Below are 20492 nucleotides of genomic sequence, written 5' to 3'. Positions count from 1 at the left end.
GGGTGGTTTGCTCGTTTTTATTTTTCTCTTGAGTTCTGTAGAACTTCCGGTATCCAGTCGCATACCGTCGGCCTCCCTCCTTTAATGTGCGGGGGCGAGAACGAAGGGGATGCGCAAACGCCTGTAAAAATGAAAGCGACGCTGCTCCGGATCGGGGGCGGGGAGTTGGGGAACAAGAGTCGAGGCGCTTCTAAACACTCCCGTCCCTCAGGAGGAGGAGGAGGGTTCCATTGGGAGCCAGAAGTGCGTTGCGCGGCAGGCTTTCCGTAAAGGTGGGCAGAAGTTCCCTCTTTGGGTTCCTCCAGCAAGTTCGGTGTCCGCTCAGCCTTCGGAGAGAGAAGCTGCGGCGGCAGACGGGATGGCGGCGGCGGCGGCAGGGGCTCTGTCTTCGCTCAGGCGCTGCGGGAAGGTAAATGTCGCCGTTCTTTTCCAGGGGCTCACCTGGGGGGAGGGGCTGTTTTCAGATCCAGGACGCAGCTGCAGGTGGAGGCTGTAGGTGAGCGGGTCGATCGGCTGCTTTGCAAGCAGATGGTCGCAGGTTCCAATCCCGGCATCTCGAGTCGGAAAGCTACCTCCAGTGCGAGAAGAGGGGCGTAGTCCAGATGTGCAAGATAGTCTGGTCCCTGGTAAGAGAGGGAGTCCTTTGTAAACCTCACCTGTACAGGTGAGCTGTGTCCAAGAACAAATCCAGTCACAGAGAAAGGTTCCCTTGTTGAATTTCAGGAGGATGCACGGGGAAAGGTGGTTAAACTGTTCTTGGACAAGAGGGCGTGGGTGCATAACGGTCTCCATGCGTTTTGGGATTTAGGAGGAACAGTTCCCAGAACGTGATTTCAAGATGCTGCTGAGTTCTGGCACCTCTCACTCTCTCTTTAGAAATGGATAAAGGGTGTGTTAGTGCGCAGGGGAGCCGTGAGGTGATCTCTCCTTCACCCCACACCCCTTTTCACTCTGTAGAGTAGGCTAAATTTGCATACCCTTTGTTAAGATGTGCCAGTAATAATAATAATCCTAACGCAACAGTTCTAAACATAAAGGTTTCCGCTCCACTGAACACTGACTGACTTCTGAATGAAAATGCATATACCGGTAACTGCTGCAAAGCTGGGTGTAACTAAGCATGGTCCTTTCAGTGATAATCAGGGCAGCACTATGAGATAGAAGTGTAGAATTAGCAGGATGCCCCCCCCCCCAAGTCGGTGCATCAGGCCTGACTTACTACCTTCTGAAGAAAATTAATACACATTGCCAACTAAAGAGGGAACTACTATGAAGCTCTAAGTCCAGCACTACTAGCTGTTCAAGACTGGCTTGGGAAATACAACTTCATTCATGTAGGTCCTTTATTGTAAGAATGAACAAGAAAACTTGGTAGCCCATATTTCAGTATTTTTGAAAAGAGAACACTTCAGTAGTGTTTTCTCCTAACTCACTTCATAAAAAATGGTAGACTGTGGTTCTAATCTCTTTAAAAAATTACATGTCTGTTACAAATGTAGACACATTGGTATTTTTAGTTGGTGTCTGTTCACAAAAAGATTGGATCCAGAAGAGGTCAAGCAGAACTCCACTGGTACATAAGACTAGTTAATCTATTGCAACATGAGCTTTCAATATTAGCCTGCTAAAACAGGGATAGAAAAAGGGCAAGTCCATTGGTCCAACAATATCTCACCAATTGCTAAGGTTTCTCACTAGTGATTTGCTCAGCCATCTGCATATTGTATACTGTAAAGAAAAGTGTGGCGATTCAGCTTGTTTGTTACCCAGAACAGGGATGAACCAGCTTTTTAACATTAGGAGTTTGTGCCTTTAACAATAGGGAGGGGTTTGTTTATTTATTTTTACAGTAATAGCTTCTGATGTTACTGTGCTCTGAAAAGCTATGTATGCTAAAAACCCCATCTATGCAACTGTTACATTAGGTACTTTAATGTAGAAAGGCTGGCCTTCCCTATTGTAGAAAACTATTATTATTTCAAACATAGTAGTCATCTACTGAGTTTTGTGTGAGATTCTGCAGTACAGAAGTATGTATTGTTTTTGGGTATTTACTTATTTTATGTGTGCTGACCCCTTTCAAGTGCCTAACCCTGGAGTGTGAACTTTCTACATAATTCAGGAGCTATTTGCAAATGTTCATGTATATTGCCCATTGTAAATTTTATAGTGGAAGATAGCTTAACAGGAAGTTGCCTCTTTTTATAAAGTGAGAGCAATCTTGGTCTACTTGCCTGTCAGCAAGAAATTGTTTAACATGAAGGTGGGTTGACTTGCAACTTAAAACCCAATCCTGTGTACTTTGCCCATATCTAAGCCCACCGAAACAGGTTTGCATGTATAAGCAAGCCACAGTTAAACTAAACAAACCATTTGCATTGAATCTGAATGTGTCCAATGTGTTTAAATCTGCATAGGACCTAACAACATAAATCAGGCCACTAGGCTCCAGTACTAAGCCCTTTTATATTATAGTTATTGTAGTTTTATATAGCACCTTCACTCTGCATGTCACTTTACAGAGCAACTAAACAAAAATCTGTGTAGATTCTTTATAATCTAGTTTTTTCAAAGAGGCTGAAGTTACCTTAACAAAATGGAAATGACCTTTCACTCTGTTCTGCCTGAAATTAAGTTTGGTCTGTTTCAATGTTAAATTTAAGCACATATGCTGTTAGATCTAAGCAAGTCAAAGGATTGTTGCACGATAATCCTAAACAGTTTTCTGTTGAAAGGTGTCTCTCCTAAGTGTTCTTAACATTAGGGGGGGGGGAGGCGTCTTACTTGTGTTCTCAGCAACAAAGCCAGAGAAATAAGATTGCATAAAACAAAGAATGAAAATCAGAATTTACAGTCTTGGACTATGCAAATGTTGTCTCACCATATGCGATCTTGAAGTTGTTCTTGTGCATGCTCACCAGTTGATTACTAAAGCAAAGCAAATGATAATCTGTATGTGTGACTCAAAAGATCTAACATGATCGACAGAGACAACTTCCACAACACCTGTAGCAACCCCCACATAAGTCAAGGGCATACTGTATTGCAGTGGTAGCCAACATGGTGCAATCCAGATACTTTATTGCACATTCCCACCACCCCTGACCGTGGCTTTGCTAGTTGGGGCTGATGGGAATTGGAACCCAAAACTTCAGGAAGGCACTGTTCCTGATACATGGCTGACTTTCATCCTGTTTATATTCTGAAGTATCTTGTAGGATACTTTTGTTCACTTGGGAGCATAGTTTCTTTCCCCAGTACCCCAAATTATAATATCCATCCTTGCGCACAATCCAAGTCTAGTGATGTGCTCATTAGTCACCTTGGTCAGAGTCTGCCCTTGCTTTCTGTAGCATGATAGAGATTTCATGGATATACTGTATCTTATTTGTAAGGTAAAGGTAAAGGGAGCCGTGACCAGGGTGGATAAAAATCAATGATTTTTTTAAAAAAATCAAAAAAATCGGATTTTTTTGATTTAAATCGGATTTTTTTGATTTAAATCGATTTTTTTGATTTAAATTGGATTTTTTTTAAATAAAATGCTTTTTGAGGAAAACATATTACCATCCAAAGGTTATTCCATCATGAAATAAAGATTAGTTTTTTTAATTATGTAGTATAAGGTTGTACTGTATATGTTTAATTTTGGGGGTAAATAAATTCCATTAATCCATTCACCTCTTCCAGAGGTTTTTGTAAGATTATTGGGCAGTTTCTCTGCCTACAAGATATTATCACAGGTGCTTGGTTTACTTTTGCAGTTCTCAAAACTGAATTTGACTCAACAGAGATCACATGCCTCTTCTTCACAGCAAAAATGTTATAACATGAACAGAGTTGAGAAAAAGACCTTAATCCTATTGTTCTACAAACCTATGAATACAGAAGCAACCCCTTCAGTGCTAAGTTTCAAGAAGTTCAGTGAATAGAATAGAAACAATATTTTTCTGATTGTTTGGACAGTATTTAAGTTTTTCATGTGTAGACTGGGCTGACAGTCTAAGTTTCTTAAAATATATATATTTTGTTTTTGTTTAGCCAAATTAGTTAACAAACATGGATGTTTGTTTAAGCAAATAACATTTGCTGAAATGTTATTGTTTCAGTTGAATAAATCTATTTAAATTGTTATTATTAAGGTAATGATTATTTTTCTCCTTCCTAAGTACAACAGTAAAGTTGTCCAAATATGAATGATTAACCTATTAAACTGGGGATAAAAAAACTAATATGAAAAGTTGTTATTCTAAAAATCTTCATCTACTTGCATAATAATGTTATACCAGCAAGAATTAGTCTTTATGATTTAAATCAACTATGATTTAAATCAAGCCTTACTGACTAGTGATTTAAATCGTGATTTAAATCGTGATTTAAATCAGTTTGATTTAAATCAAATCCACCCTGGCCGTGACCATTCGGTCCAGTCACGGATGACTGGGATTGCGGCGCTCATCTCGCTTTACTGGCCGAGGGAGCCGGCGTACAGCTTCCGGGTCATGTGGCCAGCATGACTAAGCCGCTTCTGGAGAACCAGAGCAGCACACGGAAATGCCGTTTACCTTCCCGCTGTAGCGGTACCTATTTATCTACTTGTACTTTGACGTGCTTTCGAACTGCTAAGTTGGCAGGAGCAGGGACCGAGCAACCGGAGCTCAACCTGTCGCGAGGATTCAAACCACTGACCTAATCGGCAAGCCCTAGGCTCTGTGGTTTAGACCACAGCGCTACCCACGCCCCTATCTTATTTGTAGCTTCAGGTTAATATTATTTTCTCTAGTAATATTGTTCTCTCCTTCTTAAAATATGTTTTGTCCACAGCTGAGATGGAATATGCTTCCATGCATAAACTTTTGCATGAGGCAACCCAGTTCCTTTAAATCTTCCAAATCTGAGGCTTTACCAAACCTAGCCAGTGAGGGAGTAACCTGTGCTCCACTTCAGACATTTACAGAAGAGGAGATCATGATCAAAGAAACGGGTAATGTATTTGAATTCAATCACTATGGGCAAAGTCTGCCATGACTAAATCAATTATTTTCTACATGGCATGTGATTTATAATAATGCACTGAAGAGAATGAATCACTTCCATAAGCAAGAAATTCGCCCCCACCACATAAATTGTTAGCTCATTTTCAAAAAGATGTTTTGAAGAATTAAATGTCGGTTTAAGTCTATGTACACAATTCTGTGTTACATTCTAGGCAGAGGGGATAAATACTATTACCTTTCCCCCACTACACCATGGTAAACTTCAATCAAAAGACCTAAATCTAACTGTAACCACTAGTGCTATCTTACCTACATTTGTGAATTTTATATCTGTTAAATTTCTGGCTTCACTGCAACTTAAGGCCAACAATGAGATTCTTTATATCTTTTCTTCCTTATAGTGAAAAAGTTTGCTCATGAGCGAGTTCTACCATTAGTACAGAAAATGGATGCTGATGCAAAAATGGACGATTCTATTCTACAAGGCCTATTTGAACAAGGGGTTTGTACATATTTTGGTGTTTTTAATGCAATATGTAACTTCTTCCCTTTGCACACTGAGTACTGTACGTATACATTTATAACATTATGAGCAAAAGGATGAATGATATAATTGAAAAATGGTCTGCTGACTGCTAGCTTTCATTCTGTTTTTCTGTAAATATTTGTAGCTTTTCTAATTCTTAGCAGATAGAAAATTTATGCGGTTGTTTCATTGGAGGTAGATTTCAGGGGGAAACATTTGGTGACTAAGGTTACATCCTGACCCCACTTACATGGGAGCAAGCCCAAATGAGTGGACATGGTTGCTTCTGAGTGAGCATGGTTAGGATTGCACTTTGGGGCATTTTGATTAATCTGAGAGGCACAAGTAACAATTATGTGTTAGTATTATGCCACTCTGATTCCAATTTGCTGTTTCAGGAGTACAACAGCACAAACAAATCTGTAGGATCACAGTATTGGATCTCAAACTTGAGCATGCTGATAGCCAAACCTTGTGAACATTTCCTTAGAGTTCAGTGGGAGGCTGTGATTATAGGAGGGTACACATGAAAATTCCTTTCGGAATCAATAAGTGGTATTCAGCTAAATTTTACTCGGAGTAGACCCATTGAAACTAATTGAAATGAGTCATGTTCGTTAAAATTCATTGGGCCTTCTCTGGATTGGGCCTTAGTAGAATACTCTTTTTTTTCTAGCAAAGATTATGGAAGTTGAGTAGAAGTCAGAATTCATAAGGTTTCTCCACCCACTCCTAACAATAGCTTGCTCTTTCTTTTTCAGTTGATGGGTATTGATCTTGATCCCAAATATGGAGGAACTGGGTTTTCTTTTTTTTCCAATATTCTGGTGGTTGAGGAGTTGGCCAAGGTTGATCCATCTGTAGCGCTTATGTGTGAACTCCAGAATACCTTAACCAATAAATTGTTTACGACGTACGGCACAGAAGAACAAAAGCAAACCTATTTGCCTAGACTGGCAAAAGACATAGTAGGTGAAGCATATTGGCACATAAGTTAAGTATGCATTTGCAGAATTTCCACCTTAAGGAACAAACTGCAGAAACCTATGTAGATTTATTTAGGAGTAAGTTCCACCAATTTACTGAAACTTACTCTCAAGTAAGCATGCATAGGATGCTCCATCCACAGCCTAGCCCTAGTTAAACTAAACCAGTTGAGTTTAGGCATATTTGTGTCTCATTGACTCCTGTGAGTCTTAGGTTGGGTAAAAGAGATGTTTACAGCGAAATCATTCAAGTTTTTGGAGCTAAACTCTTAATTTTCATCACCCTTAAAGAGGCCACTAAACTGGCCCGTGACAGAGCTTTTTGTATATTTCTCACTGCCAATGCACAACATAACAGTGTCACTGTTATTGCAGCAGCTGTTCCCCCTTTCCTCCATAGCACTGCTGTACAACGGTAGACGTGTGACTTTGTTCAGGATGAATGAGAATGTGGAATTCTAGGAAACTGTTTGCTCTGATTAAAACAATAAGTAGTAACAGCCCTTCTTTGTTTTCCAACCAGTGCCATCCAAGAAAGGGTTGGGTGTTTTTTTTAATTGGAGTGGTGCGAAAATATTAAGAGACACTATATTGTGTAAATACTTGTCTTGTGGATTAAATATGCCACTGGTTGAAAAATAATGCTTTCTTACTTGATTACTTTGCTGTACCTATGTTTTCAAAATGTTTGCAGAGTGAATGTATCTAGTGACTTGACTTTATTTTAAAATGATAGATTGGCAGCTTCTGCCTTTCGGAGCCTGGTTCTGGCAGTGATGCATTTTCCTTGAAGACTCGTGCTGAAAAGAAGGGGGACTACTATATCATCAGTGGGTCAAAGATGTGGATTAGCTTTGCTGAGCATGCAGGAGTGTTTTTGGTGATGGCAAATGCCAACCCTTCCGCAGTAAGTAGCTAAAAGAGTTATTGCTTGATTTTACTAAGGCACTGCATCAAGATTAATTACAAGGTATAAACTAGACTTCTACCTTGTTTATACTGGCAGTCTACCTTTTTCTTCCTGTATCCTCAATTTAGGGGATTTATTCTGTTGCTTTGGAAATTTAGGAACCCCCCCTCTCCCCCCCCCGATCCCTGCTGCCTTGCCCTAGTGTTTTCCTTACCCTATTTGCATCTGAGAAGTCCTGTCTGGACTGGAGTATCCATATTAGTGAGTAAAAAGGTAAAGGTGCGGATGGTGCTGTGGTCTAAACCACTGAGCCTCTTGGGCTTGCCGATCAGAAGGTCAGTGGTTTGAATCCCCACAACAGGGTGAGCTCCCATTGCCCTGCCAACCTAGCAGTTCAAAAGCACACCAGTGGAAGTAGTTAAACAGGGACCGCTGCAACGGGAAGGTAAATGGCGTTTCCGTGTGCTCTGGTTTCCGTCACAGTGTTTTGTTGCACCAGAATCGGTTTAGTCATGCTGGCCACATGACCCGGAAAGCTGCCTGTGGACAAACGCCGGCTCCCTCAGCCTGAAAGCGAGATGAGCGCCGCAACCCCATAGTCACCTTTGACTGGACTTAACCGTCCAGGGGTCCTTTACCTTTTAATAGTGAGTGACAAAGGACAAATCACGCATTACAGTGGACCCTTGGGTTGTGTTACCTTCAGGTAGCGTACCTTTCGGGTTGCGAGCGCGGTAAACCCGGAAGCGCAGAAGCGGCGCCTCTACTTGCGGATTTTTCGGGGTACGTACGGACCCCCGAACGAATTACATTCGTATCCAGAGGGTCCACTGTATGCTTAATACATAGCATGCAGTTATGTGTCTTTGAGTTTTAAAAATAATTACAGCTTGAGTGCCAAGAAGATTAGTGCTCAAGCTCTTGGTATCTTGCATGGTTGCTACTTTACGCTTGCGTCTGCTTAGAGGTTGCGGTGACGGATTGTTCCATTAATTGAAACAAAATTAAAAAATCTTTCCAGTAGCACCTTAGAAACCAATTAAGTTTGTCATTGGTATGAGCTTTTGTGTGCATGCACACTTCTTCAGATACCCGAAAGCTCATACCAATGACAAACTTAGTTGGTCTCTAAGGTGCTACTGGAAGGAATTTTTTTATTTTGTTTCAACTATGGCAGCCAACACGGCTACCTACCTGTTCCATTAATTGTTAGCAACTTACTTACTGAAATATTCATACTCTAGGAATTTCCAGGATATTTTTTATTCATTTTGGTATATTATTAGCTACCTTGATTTTCATTTCTGGGGGGTGGGAAGAGGAACAACAGCATACACACATGAACTAAAATAAAAAGCTGTAAGTTGAGAGCAACAGTTTGGCTCCCAAACAAATCTGCTCCCGAACGCTGCAAACCCAGGAGTAAGCGTTCCAGTTTGCGAACGTTCTTCAGATGCTGAACGCCTGACTTGCTCCTGCAGCCAATCAGAAGCTGCGCCTTGTTTTTTGAACAGTTTCAAGAACGGATTAAGTTCGACAACCAAGGTACCACTGCAGTCAATTTCACAGTTAAAAGCGTTTACAATAAAAACAAATCCATGTATAAAACTAAATCTGTAAATAGAAATAATTTCAGATCTAATACAGACACAGATTGGGATAAAGATCTTCACTTAAATGGCATATTGAAAAGGAAAGACTGGTCATCCAAGGTCAGCCTTGGATGGGTGAATTCTGGTTTCTCGCAGCTTCTCGTTTTTCCAGTATTAAGTTGGGTTCTCCATAGTTCTACATAAGTTTCCTAATTTTTTTTAAAGGTACTCACAAACATTTGTTAGCATTTTATTGTATTGTGCCCTTTTTGGTTTGGAACGCTACCTAATATAATGAGTTTTTTGTTCTGTGTTTTTACTAATATATGCATTTTCATGCAATCTTAACCTTACATTACTTGGTTGGAAAACTGCCCTGCAAAAATCAGAGAAGTGCAGATTTCAAAGGATTGCTGCATTTTCAGAATGTGAGAATTAGGTAAAGGTAAAGAGACCCCTGACCATTAGGTCCAGTCGTGACCGACTCTGGGGTTGCGACGCTCATCTTGTGTTATTGGTCAAGGGAGCCGGCGTACAGCTTCCAGGTCATGTGGCCAGCATGACAAAGCCGCTTCGGGCGAACCAGAGCAACACATGGAAACACCGTTTACTTTCCCGCTGTAGCGGTACCTATTTATCTACTTGCACTTTGACGTGCTTTCGAACTGCTAGGTTGGCAGGAGCTGGGACCGAGCAATGGGAGCTCACCCCGTCGTGGGGATTTGAACTGCCAACCTTCTGATCGGCAAGCCCTAGGCTCTGTGGTTTAACCCACAGTGCCACCTAATAGAATTAGGTAGAACTACCTTTAAATGTGAATAGAATTAGAATAGAATTAGGTAGAACTGCCTTTAAATGTGAACTGAATCGAATTTCCACCCCATCCTTAATATCGGCACAGTTAATTTTCCGTATGTCTTTCCTTCCTAGGGCTATAGAGGAATTACCTGTTTCATAGTAGACCGTAATACAGAGGGCCTACACATAGGAAAGAAGGAGGATAAACTGGGAATCAGAGCCACATCTACATGTCCTGTAACATTCGAAAATGTGAAGGTGCAGTAGTCCTTTTAAAGCTGTGGAATTTGGCTAAGTTGCTGCAATGCCGTAGCTCAGTATGAACAGCTCAGTGCGATACAGTTGCATAAATTAGCATGAGTTTGGAAGATGAATGGTGCATTACTCGCAGGAGGTTGGCTTTAAAAAAAAACTTTTAGAAATACAGTATAGCAAATTTAGATTTGAATCACACACGACCTGTTGATTTATGATTGATCCAAATTTACAATACTTTTGTCAACCCAAAGCCATACTGTACAGTAGTTTGCTTTTTTATGTTCCTCGTAACCGAATGTAAAATACATGTTTGGCTCTGCAGTTGCCTGGATGCAGCATAGTGAGGTTGCCGGTTTTGAAGTTGTATTGTGGTTTGTTGCTTTGTTTGTGTGCGTTTTTGTAAACTGCTTTGGGAAGCATTTATGTTTGAAAGGTGGTCTGTATTTTTTAAATGAATAAATGTGGAGATGGAAGTAAAGGGCTATTAGCAATTAATTGATTTTGCTTAATTCCTCAGGTTCCTGTGACCAACGTGCTTGGGCAGGTTGGGCAGGGCTATAAGTATGCCATTGGAATGCTCAATACAGGAAGGATAGGAATAGCTGCACAGGTAAGTATCACTATAATTACTTAAGTTTTGCAGGCATAACGCAGAGTGTATACAGTTTTGACTGACCCCCACCAGTCCTGATCTCAAAAAGGATGTTGCAGAATTGTAACAAAAGCCCTTTTAAGTGTCATCAAGTTACAATTACCTGAATCAGGAGAGCCACCACTGTCCAGACACTGTGGCTGAAGGTTTGTATACTTGAAACCTATGACTCCCTCCCCCCCATTATATGATTTGCAGCAGGATTGGGCCCTTCAGAACGTAGCAGAGAATGTGGGGCCACACGCTTCCCCTTCAGCCAGCTGTAATCATGTGAGGGGTTGAAAGCCTGATTATGGCTGAAGAGTCTTCCACGACTGTAGTTAAAGAGATTAGGAACTGGCTGCTGGATTGCATAATTCCCTACCTACATGCTCCTAGTCCTTCCTTTGTCTTGGAGAAATAAAGTGCACCTCATCACAGCTTAACATTCTTTAAGCACATAGGCTCGGACCCAACAATTACTGGGCATGCCCAATGGGATGTTTTGCCTCCCCCCCCTTTGAACAAGAGGTTTCCATGTGATACCTCAAGCTGATTTGAATAACCCCTTGGTTTCAGAAATGCTTTGTAATGCTCTTCCATGTGTCCTTGGGCACATGGAAGTAGTTGCATAGTTCTTTGAATTTTAGCCACAGTGACTAGGTTTCAGTCTCTTTGTTAGAAGTTCCCCTGCGTCACTCACACCAAGAGTATCTTAACTAAATACTTTGTTCCAACATCTTGAAGTAAAGAGAGATGTCATGAGCAAAAACCCAGGTTCCCTTCCTCTCCCCCCTATAAAAAAGCTGGTTTTAATTTATAATTTAATTAGCATATTATGAAAAAAAAACCTGAGCTATTAAGTTTGGGAGAACAGTATTAAAAAGTAAGTAACCTTATCAAGGCATTACACATTAATGTTGTTAGATTATCACTTTCCATATTAAGCAGTGAAATGGACTGCGGGCGACTGACTAGGTATTATTATGCTGTGTGATGGGGCATTGAAAATTAAATGAGTAAAATGAAAGTGACGGTGAGGTGTTCTTAGAAATACCTGACTTCTAGCTTCTTTCACTGCCTTTTGAATTCTGCATATAACAAGGTTTGCTGGGGGAATACAAAATCTCTCCAATCCTGTGGTTGATTATGGGCCCCTAACAACCAAACTCACTCCTGGCAATTGTCACAAAGCTTGTCTTGCCCTTTAAAAGAGGACTGTGACACTTTTCCAACCATATTAGTAACATTTGCTTTACGTTGTTGTTCATTCACAGATGTTGGGATTAGCACAAGGATGTTTTGACCACACCATCCGATATACAAAGGAGAGGTCCCAATTTGGAAAAATCATATTTGATTTTCAGGTAGCGATGATTGCATTCTGTAAAATGGGTCTAAAAACAAAGAAAAGAAAAGAAATGCTTTATCACAGCTGATATTTTGTAGGCCACAGTATTATAACTTCTTAACCACTGCCACGTTTTGTTTGAAGGACTACCTGTCAGTAGTAAATATGAAGAAAACATTTTAAGTAGTAATACATTTCTGACTATCTGTGCGGCATAACTTTCTATAACTTGAGTGAGAACTCCTCCAGCTACGAATTTTTACACAATTCTACCATGATGCAGTTATTTCTTGCATCATGGTAGAATTGTTTAAAAGCTCATTTGTAATTTATCACTCAAGCTACAATTTGGTTAACTACTGTAATATTTGCATTATTATGGGTTAAACCACAGAGCCTAGGGCTTGCCAATCAGAAGGTCGGCAGTTCGAATCCCCGCAACGGGGTGAGCTCTCATTGTTCGGTCCCTGCTCCTGCCAACCTAGCAGTTTGAAAGCACGTCAAAGTGCAAATAGATAAATAGGGGAAGGTAAACAGCATTTCCATGTGCTGCTCTGGTTCGCCAGAAGTAGCTTTGTCATGCTGGCCACATGACCTGGAAGCTGTACATCAGTTCCCTTGGCCAATAACGCGAGATGAGCGCCGCACCCCGATAGGGTTGGACACAATTGGACCTGATGGTCAGGGGCCCCTTTACCTTTTATTTCACTGTAGTTGCCATAGGATGTGTTTATAAAACGATATCTATAGTAATGATTTTCCCCTTGCTTTTTGGCTTGCTCTTTTGGCACTTTAGACTTCATTCCTTACCTGGAAATGAATATGGTTCTATTTACACTTGAGTAAACAAGCAAAGAATTGATAAATCAGTCACTCATCGGATCAAGAACTGAGCATTATACTTGACAGCTGGGGAAGGGAGGGTGATTTTCTCATGCAAGTTTAGTTTTACTTGGAACTTGTTTCTTTCAAGGGAATGCAACATCAGATTGCTCAAGTGGCTGTACAGATAGAAGCTGCAAGATTGTTAACCTACAATGCAGCTCGACTTGCAGAAAGCGGAAGGCCATTCATAAAAGAGTCAAGCATGGCCAAGTATTATGCAGCGGAGGTAAGCTGTATTTGAGGTTCTTTTTTTGCCTTTTCTTTTTCAACATAATTGAACTGCGGCTTTATATTATTATTTTCTTTAATTTACAGATAGCTTATCATGAGACATCCTGAAGCAGTTTGCAATAAAAACATATATGGAACAATTGCCTTTAAATACAATTAAAACATTTGCCTACATAAAACAATCATATACACACTTTGAACAAGATAAATATATCGCTGGATTGTAATGGAACCGCAAAGTGGCTTACAAAAAGAACGAAACAAGAAAATCGCCCATTAAAAACAGCATTTTAAACATTTTTAAAATTATTAAAATCAGCAATAAGCCAAATACCTGATTAAAACATTCTACGTGGCACCAACCTGATGTCAGTATTTTCACGGTCAGGATAGTATTGATTTGAATCGAGCAAAGTCACAGCATGCTTCATGTGTTTTTTGCAGGTTGCTACTCTAACAACAAGTAAATGTATTGAATGGATGGGCGGAGTTGGCTTCACAAAAGATTATCCTATTGAAAAATATTACAGGGATTGCAAGATTGGTAAGTAGCAGTTCCTTATAGATCATCTGTTGAAAATGAAAACTTAGCATTTTTTTATCTAGTTTGAGTTTGAAAGTTATCGACAAAGCAGTTTTGCCATTCTCCATCTCCTGATGTGGATATTGAGTGGCAAGTCTATAAGAATCTGGAAGTCTGATTGTTTCTCTAGTTTTGATCTACATTCTTAGCCACACCAGGTTCCTGACCCTCTTCACTGTCCCAGCTTAAGATACTACTCACAGGCAAACTGATTAGATACCTTAGCTTGTTCATTATGCAGAATGTAGATCTGATAGTCTCTTCGCATACAGCTGCATAGGCAAATCCTTGCTACCTGCCCCACCATGCGGCTATATTATTCGCTTCCAATCCTTAGCTGCTCAGAATTGCATGACTGAAAAGCAGGCCTCATGCCTCTGGATGTGGAAGATATAGGGACTAATTTCTGTTAGGAAATGCATTGTGCTTTCTTCAGCAAAATGATGACCAGCCCTATCTATGCTAGGCTGTACAAATCTCTGTCAATATCACAGTCTCATCAGTCACTGATCTGCAGCCTGCCATAATGGACCGACTCTATTAAAATTTGTGCAAGAGGATATGAAAGCGATACCTACTTAACACATACAAGTTATAGGGTGGAATCGAACATTCGTGAGTAGACTTCTGCTTGCACAACAGGACTTCTTATTCCTCCCTCCTACAGCCCCCACATGCCTCCCAAATCTGCACTGGAGGGACCCCCCAGTCCCTCAGAGCGGTTTTGTGGGTGGCTGCAGAAAAAAGGGAGAGAGAGCCAAAGTCCTGTTCTGCAAACGGAAGTCTGCTCCACGACCACACGGTCACCGCTGGAGTCAATCCATAACTTTTGTGAGCTTGCCCTTGCATCTTCCTTTGTAATAAAACCATGCCACATTCAAAGTTTCTATTAAATTGTTTAACATACTGCACTGATCATAAAAAATACTCCAGCTGTAGAACTTGAGGCTGCATTATTGGATCTTTTTCGCTCTGCCTGTGTTACGTATCTTTTCCTCATATCTAATGTTTACCAAAACACGTTTAAATCACTCTTTATCACTGCTTATATCATTGCTTCATTTATTCCCCCACCCTGATGGTTTGTTTTAGGTACCATATATGAAGGAACCTCAAATATCCAGCTGAACACAATTGCAAAATGCATTGCTCAAGAATACTGAAATTCAAGAGATTTAATTACCGCTGCAGTACCTGTCAGAATCATGGGTTATCTCTTCATGTCCAATTTCTAAGACAAAATAAGAAAAATTGTGGTACTTTTAAATATGTACAAGACTGCAGCATAAGTGGCTAGACTGTTACACTTCAGTAATGTACCATAATAACTAATTTTCCCAACTACATAATGATACTGGGTGTTGAAATCAGCCTTCTTCTGTATCTACACATTGGGGTTTGTAGAACTGGTAACTTCAGTTGATTCTGGGCTATCAAGGCTTCTCTGCTTTTCCATGTGGGCTCTTTGAACTTTTGCACCTGCCTATCAAGATCCAACACAAAAATATATAAACTGAAAAAGAACGTATCCAAGAAATCTCTGAAATTCTATTCACACAAGTGTGATGGCCCTGATCACATGGGAGCTGTAATGAAGTTACACTAAAAAATACCCTACAACCCATAGATGTCGGTGAACTACACAAGTATCAATGGTAGGTGCTTGAAAACATGGCCTAAACACTCTGGGCGGCTTCCAACAGAATACTAAAACACAATAATCCATTAAGCATTAAAAGCTTCCCTAAACAGGGCTGCCTTCAGGTGTCTTCTAAAAGTCTGGTAGTTGTTTTTCTCTTTGACATCTGGTGGGAGGGCATTCCACGGGGCGGGTGCCACTACCGAGAAGGCCCTCTGCCAGGTTCCCTGTAACTTGGCTTCTCGCAGCGAGGGAACCCGGGCAGAACGATGGGGGTGGAGATGCTCCTTCAGGTATACCAGATCGAAGCCGTTTAGGGCTTTAAAGATCAGCATCAACACTTTGAATTGTGCCCGGAAATGTACTGGGAGCCAATGTAGGTCTTTCAAGACCAGTGTTATGTGGTCTTGGCAGCCGCTCCCAGTCACCAGTCTAGCTGCCGCATTCTGGATTAGTTTAGTTTCCAGGTCACTTTCAAAGGTAGCCCCACGTAGAGCACATTGCAGTAGTCCAAGCGGGAGATAACTAGAGCATGCACCACTCTGGCAAGACAGTCTGCAGGCAGATAGGGTCTCAGCCTGCATCCCAGACGGAGCTGATAGACAGCTGCCCTGGACACAGAATTGACCTGCGCCTCCATGGACAGCTGTGAGTCCAAAATGACTCCCAGGTTGCACACCTGGTCCTTCAGGGGCACAGTTACCCCATTCAGGACCAGGGAGTCCTCCACACCTGCCCACCTCATGTCCCCCACAAACAGTACTTCTGTCTTGTCAGGATTCAACCTCAATCTGTTAGCCGCCATCCATCCTCAGGCTCCAGCCACCTCCAGAATAAGCAATGTTCTGAAGTGGATGATGGGGGTGGGGAGGAAGCCTACTTTGTGTTAGGTAATGCACACATTTTGGAAGAAGCGCAACACATTAAAAGGCACCCCCAAAAAGAGGAGACCAGAAATCCAGCAGGCACAAGTTGAATTTTTGGTTGTTTCTGCCATCTTAGAAGAGGCATTCTCCTCTGTGTGACAGAAGATGTGATCTTTCTCTTCGATGATTCATTTATTTCCCACCTTTCTTATCTTATGGTTTCATGTGGTTTCCAGGCAGTTTCCTCTCCAGGCACCAGCCAGACCCAGACCTACTTGGCTTCAACCAAGTGGTGGCCTCATGTGCCTTCCCTCTGCAGCCTGGGAGTGCTGCCTGTATTCTTTTTTTAAAGAAATGCTTGTATTAAAAAAATAATTGCAACGATCTGCAAGTTTAATAGAGCCATCTTTAAAATTTATTAAAATGTTTCAGATGGAGTAATCTGATTGACAAAACATTGCAGCCCCAGTAATAAGTGGTAGCATTACTCTTTAATCTGGCAGTAATTGGCTATACCATTTCGGTGACAATGTCCCCACTGTGCCTTCAATCAATCTAGCTGTATTAAAAAATATGGAAAGCTTGTCCTTGTTACATTTGGACTCCCTTCGTGGGTTTAGAACAAGTATAGCCACATAGTCCATTTATACGATGTACAAAGCTGCTCATGAAAACTGTCCAGCTACCGTACTTGATTCAACATACTGTTCATGCCTCTGCTTTTGCTATACAGTATATCTGTTACAGTGCCTGCATTTGCCTCTTTCTTTTCTTGAGGGGCTCTGGGTCTTTTAACATCTGCATGTCAGTCAGAGATTCAGCAGGCAGAACTTTCCTTTCCTTATAACAACTCATGCCTGGGAAAGCTTTCTTTAAATTCTCGCTAGGAGGCAGCTTTTAAAAAGCAGAAATCCACTTTCAGCAAGGGGGGAATGTTACAACCCTAACTTGAAATGGCTTTTGCATTAAGCATCTAGCATACAAGTTTTTATCACTTTGAACTGTGTGTTTATTATATCTGCTTTGGGCTGTATGCAGCTGATCGGAATCCGATTCCTTCTAAAACCCTTGGTGAATATTTCAAGTTAAAGGCACAGTTTGTATAAAGAGCATCTCTAACATGAAGTATTTTTGTACAGCACGCTTACTGCGTGCATTGTTACAAATATTTTTGTATGTCTTCTACCATGATTGTACACCCCACAAAGTGGCTATAAAAGTGATTAAATGCAAATGCATCTACTAAGTGAAAGTGGAATAAAACTGTAAAATAAGTTTGTGGTTGATGAATGCCATACACACAACATCTTCTCAATTAACAAAGCATATGATAATGTCTTCTGACTGTGGTGTGTGCTGTCTATCCATCTACCCCACAACTACATTCCATGGAGATAGTACTTGATGCATGATCTAGTGTGGCACAGTAAGGCCTAGATGCCTTTCTCACTGTCTCTTTCTCTTCTTTCTTCTCTGGCACACATTGCTATCTCTTGCTGTTCTTTTGCTTTCCTAATTTTTTCATAGGCTGACATTGGAAGGTTTTTGCAAATGCAAGCACAATTCATACAAGATCGCTTTCTGCACCTGGACAAGAACACACATATGGGATTCTCTTAGTTTCTTCTCTGCTCTTTCTTTCTTTCTTTCTTTCTTTCTTTGGCATCAAGGTATCCTTAAAGGCATCCCAAAAGCTTTTTTAAAAAAATTCTGTCACAGTCAAGAAAACGGATTATGAGTAATGTTAACACAAAGACTAAACCAGCTGAACAACAAGGATACATTTGTGATCTTGGTTCAGAATGAGAAGCTAAGCAATAATGGAAATGGACTTGGCTATGGCATTTAGATGGTTCTGTACGTCCTGTTTATTCACAAATAATGCTGACTCTTCTCAGGTGCATGTATGATTATAACAAAGTAAATCCATTAGGAGTGTTCTTTTGGCAGTTTTGTCATTTTGGACTTGTTAAGTTGGTTCTACGTTGGTTTTGAAATTGGGTGGCAAATTGCCTCTAGCAACTTACTTGGAATAAAATATTTTCAGATGCATACATTTTCCTCACCCTAAAGTTGTCTATTTATGGGGCAGGGGAAGCAAATTGCATTGGCAACCTATTTGAATGTAGCATTCCCATGTTTCCCCCTCATGGGATGGTTTGTAAAAGGTATTGCATAAGCAAGAATGATGCACTGGAGTCAATCTTGACTTTTTAGTTTCGAGTGTGATTGCTTACCTTTTCCTCCTCTTAAGCCAGCCACTAGAGGGACATCCATCTACCAGTAAACAGGCTGAACATATCCAAATCTATACAGTAGAGGGCATAGGAGCTCTTCCATACAGGCCATTTTTTAAAAAATAATAATAAATGCCTAAATCACTGTCACATTGAAGATACTGGAGGGAGAAAGATGTGGGAAAGTGTGCCAAAAAAGCCTGCCAGTGTAGAAATAATTAAATGTATGCCTTTCCTTTTTTTAAGGTTAACAGTAAGTCCTCTTTGGCACCAGAGCGAGTTGACTTTTTATGTAGTGAAGTGTTCATTCATTATGTCTTTTCTTGCTGTTAGGCTTCAGTTTTTCATTAGGACCAAAACGCAGCTGGCTTGCTCTTTTTTTCTTCCGGGGTTGGGAAGGGGAGAGACAAAGTGTGCTCCCCTCCTCCATCTCTCACATAGGAAGCTGGTTTAAACTGAGTCGGCCCATTAGTCTGTCTATCTCAGTACTGTACTTCCTTTCCACACTGCCTGCCAGTAGCTCTCCGGGGAATTCAGGAAGGGGTCCTTCCCAGCCCTACCTGCAGGTGCCGGTGATTATATCTGCATGCAAAGCATGTGCTCAACAGACCACTAAGCTAGAACCTTGTATCTCACTAGGCAATTGCATAAACTTACAAATTTTCTGGAGGCCATCTGGTCTGACTTGCTTTCACCCAGAAGCAAAGTCTTCTGTATCAATTATTCCTATAAGGTTAATTCATGTCTAGTTGACTTAGCAGTAGATGTGGGCTTATCTGCTCTTGGTGGTGACAAATTCTGTTAACTGAATAGCCATCTCTTCAAAAATGTGATTTGTTAATGAATGGAAAATACAATAAAAGAGTAGACCACTGGCAAGTTGGATGGATTGTGGTCCCCACATCTCACTCCTGGAGGTTAAACTTTAAGGAAAGAAGGAAGATGCAAATTCACTTGTTAGGAGCAGAATAAATCTCATTTAAATACATTAAATACATTTCATTTTGCTAGCTCTTGGAGAATAGGGTGACCCCTGACAATACAGAAGACTTTTGACCGTAACTATTCAATATATAGGGTTGCATCTAGAGACACCTTGAAAAGAACCCGAATCCAGTAGAAGCTTTCAGTGGAAAAAGGAGAGAAGGTAATTTTCACCTGTTTTTACATGCACACAAACACTCCCCCACATCACTTCCCTTTTTGTTTCAGAAGATCCTCCAACTCTCTTTTTAGGGAGGTGCAGTGCATAGAAAGGATGGGAGGGATGGAAATCACTTCTCTCCTTGCAGCAGAATGCCCCACAAATAGAACTGGATCCATCCAACAGTCAACAAACCAAATATGGGTCATTTATATATTTCTGTCCCTCCGCTTTAACATCAGCTAGAATAAAAGAGTGATTCAGAACACAACTGGTGATGGGCCCACCTACATTTCCTCACTGTACTGCTACCATTACTTGGTGTTTTTTTAATCCATGAAGCTTTTTTTTAAAAAAAGGTTAAAATATACAAATCAACTTGTCAGGGGATTGTTGCGGCTACTCTCGAGTAAAGACGCTCCAGCCTGCTCTGTCTTTAAGAGCTTTATTGTGCATACTATTTACAGTGCAGAGACATCAGAAAACATGACTGCCTAGTCTGATTCAGAACCCGGCAATGACGCTTGTCTGCTCTTGCGCCAGCATAATAGTCTGGGAACCCCAAAATGCCGCCCCCTTGCCCTACATCTGGGTGCATGACCCAATGTGGGCACCGGAAGGGGCTGCGTTGATTCTCCCATCCTTTGGCTGGAGCGTTGCAGAGGCTCCGACACCTCACTGCGCTGTCCTTCCTTCCTCTGGCCAGCTGGGTCGGTGCTGAGGCTCTGATACGTCTTGGAGCCCCCTCTCCATCCCGCTCCATTCCTCATTCCCTCCTCCTGACCCGCTGCTAGCGCTGTCACTGGGCGAAGTGCTGCTCAGGATGACTGGGGGAGGCTCCCTGTAGGGAGTCCCCCT

At 41.2% G+C, this 20492-nt stretch overlaps 1 protein-coding gene across 1 annotated transcript; it reads left to right on the top strand.

The window, feature by feature from the left end:
• The first annotated feature begins 92 nt into the window (after window positions 1–92).
• On the top strand, window positions 93–18307 carry ACADSB (acyl-CoA dehydrogenase short/branched chain). Its single transcript, XM_035138454.3, has 11 exons — window positions 93–409; window positions 4825–4984; window positions 5399–5499; window positions 6285–6491; window positions 7246–7416; window positions 9942–10067; window positions 10585–10677; window positions 11976–12065; window positions 13023–13160; window positions 13610–13709; window positions 14841–18307. The coding sequence occupies exons 1-11, from the start codon at window positions 359–361 to the stop codon at window positions 14909–14911; spliced, it is 1308 nt and encodes a 435-aa protein (XP_034994345.2). The 5' UTR covers window positions 93–358; the 3' UTR covers window positions 14912–18307.
• Window positions 18308–20492: the final 2185 nt, after the last annotated feature.

Source organism: Zootoca vivipara, chromosome 5 (assembly GCF_965207765.1).
Source record: "Zootoca vivipara chromosome 5, rZooViv2.hap1.1, whole genome shotgun sequence".
Lineage (NCBI taxonomy): Eukaryota > Metazoa > Chordata > Lepidosauria > Squamata > Lacertidae > Zootoca > Zootoca vivipara.
This window is presented reverse-complemented; position numbering and strand designations above follow the sequence as displayed.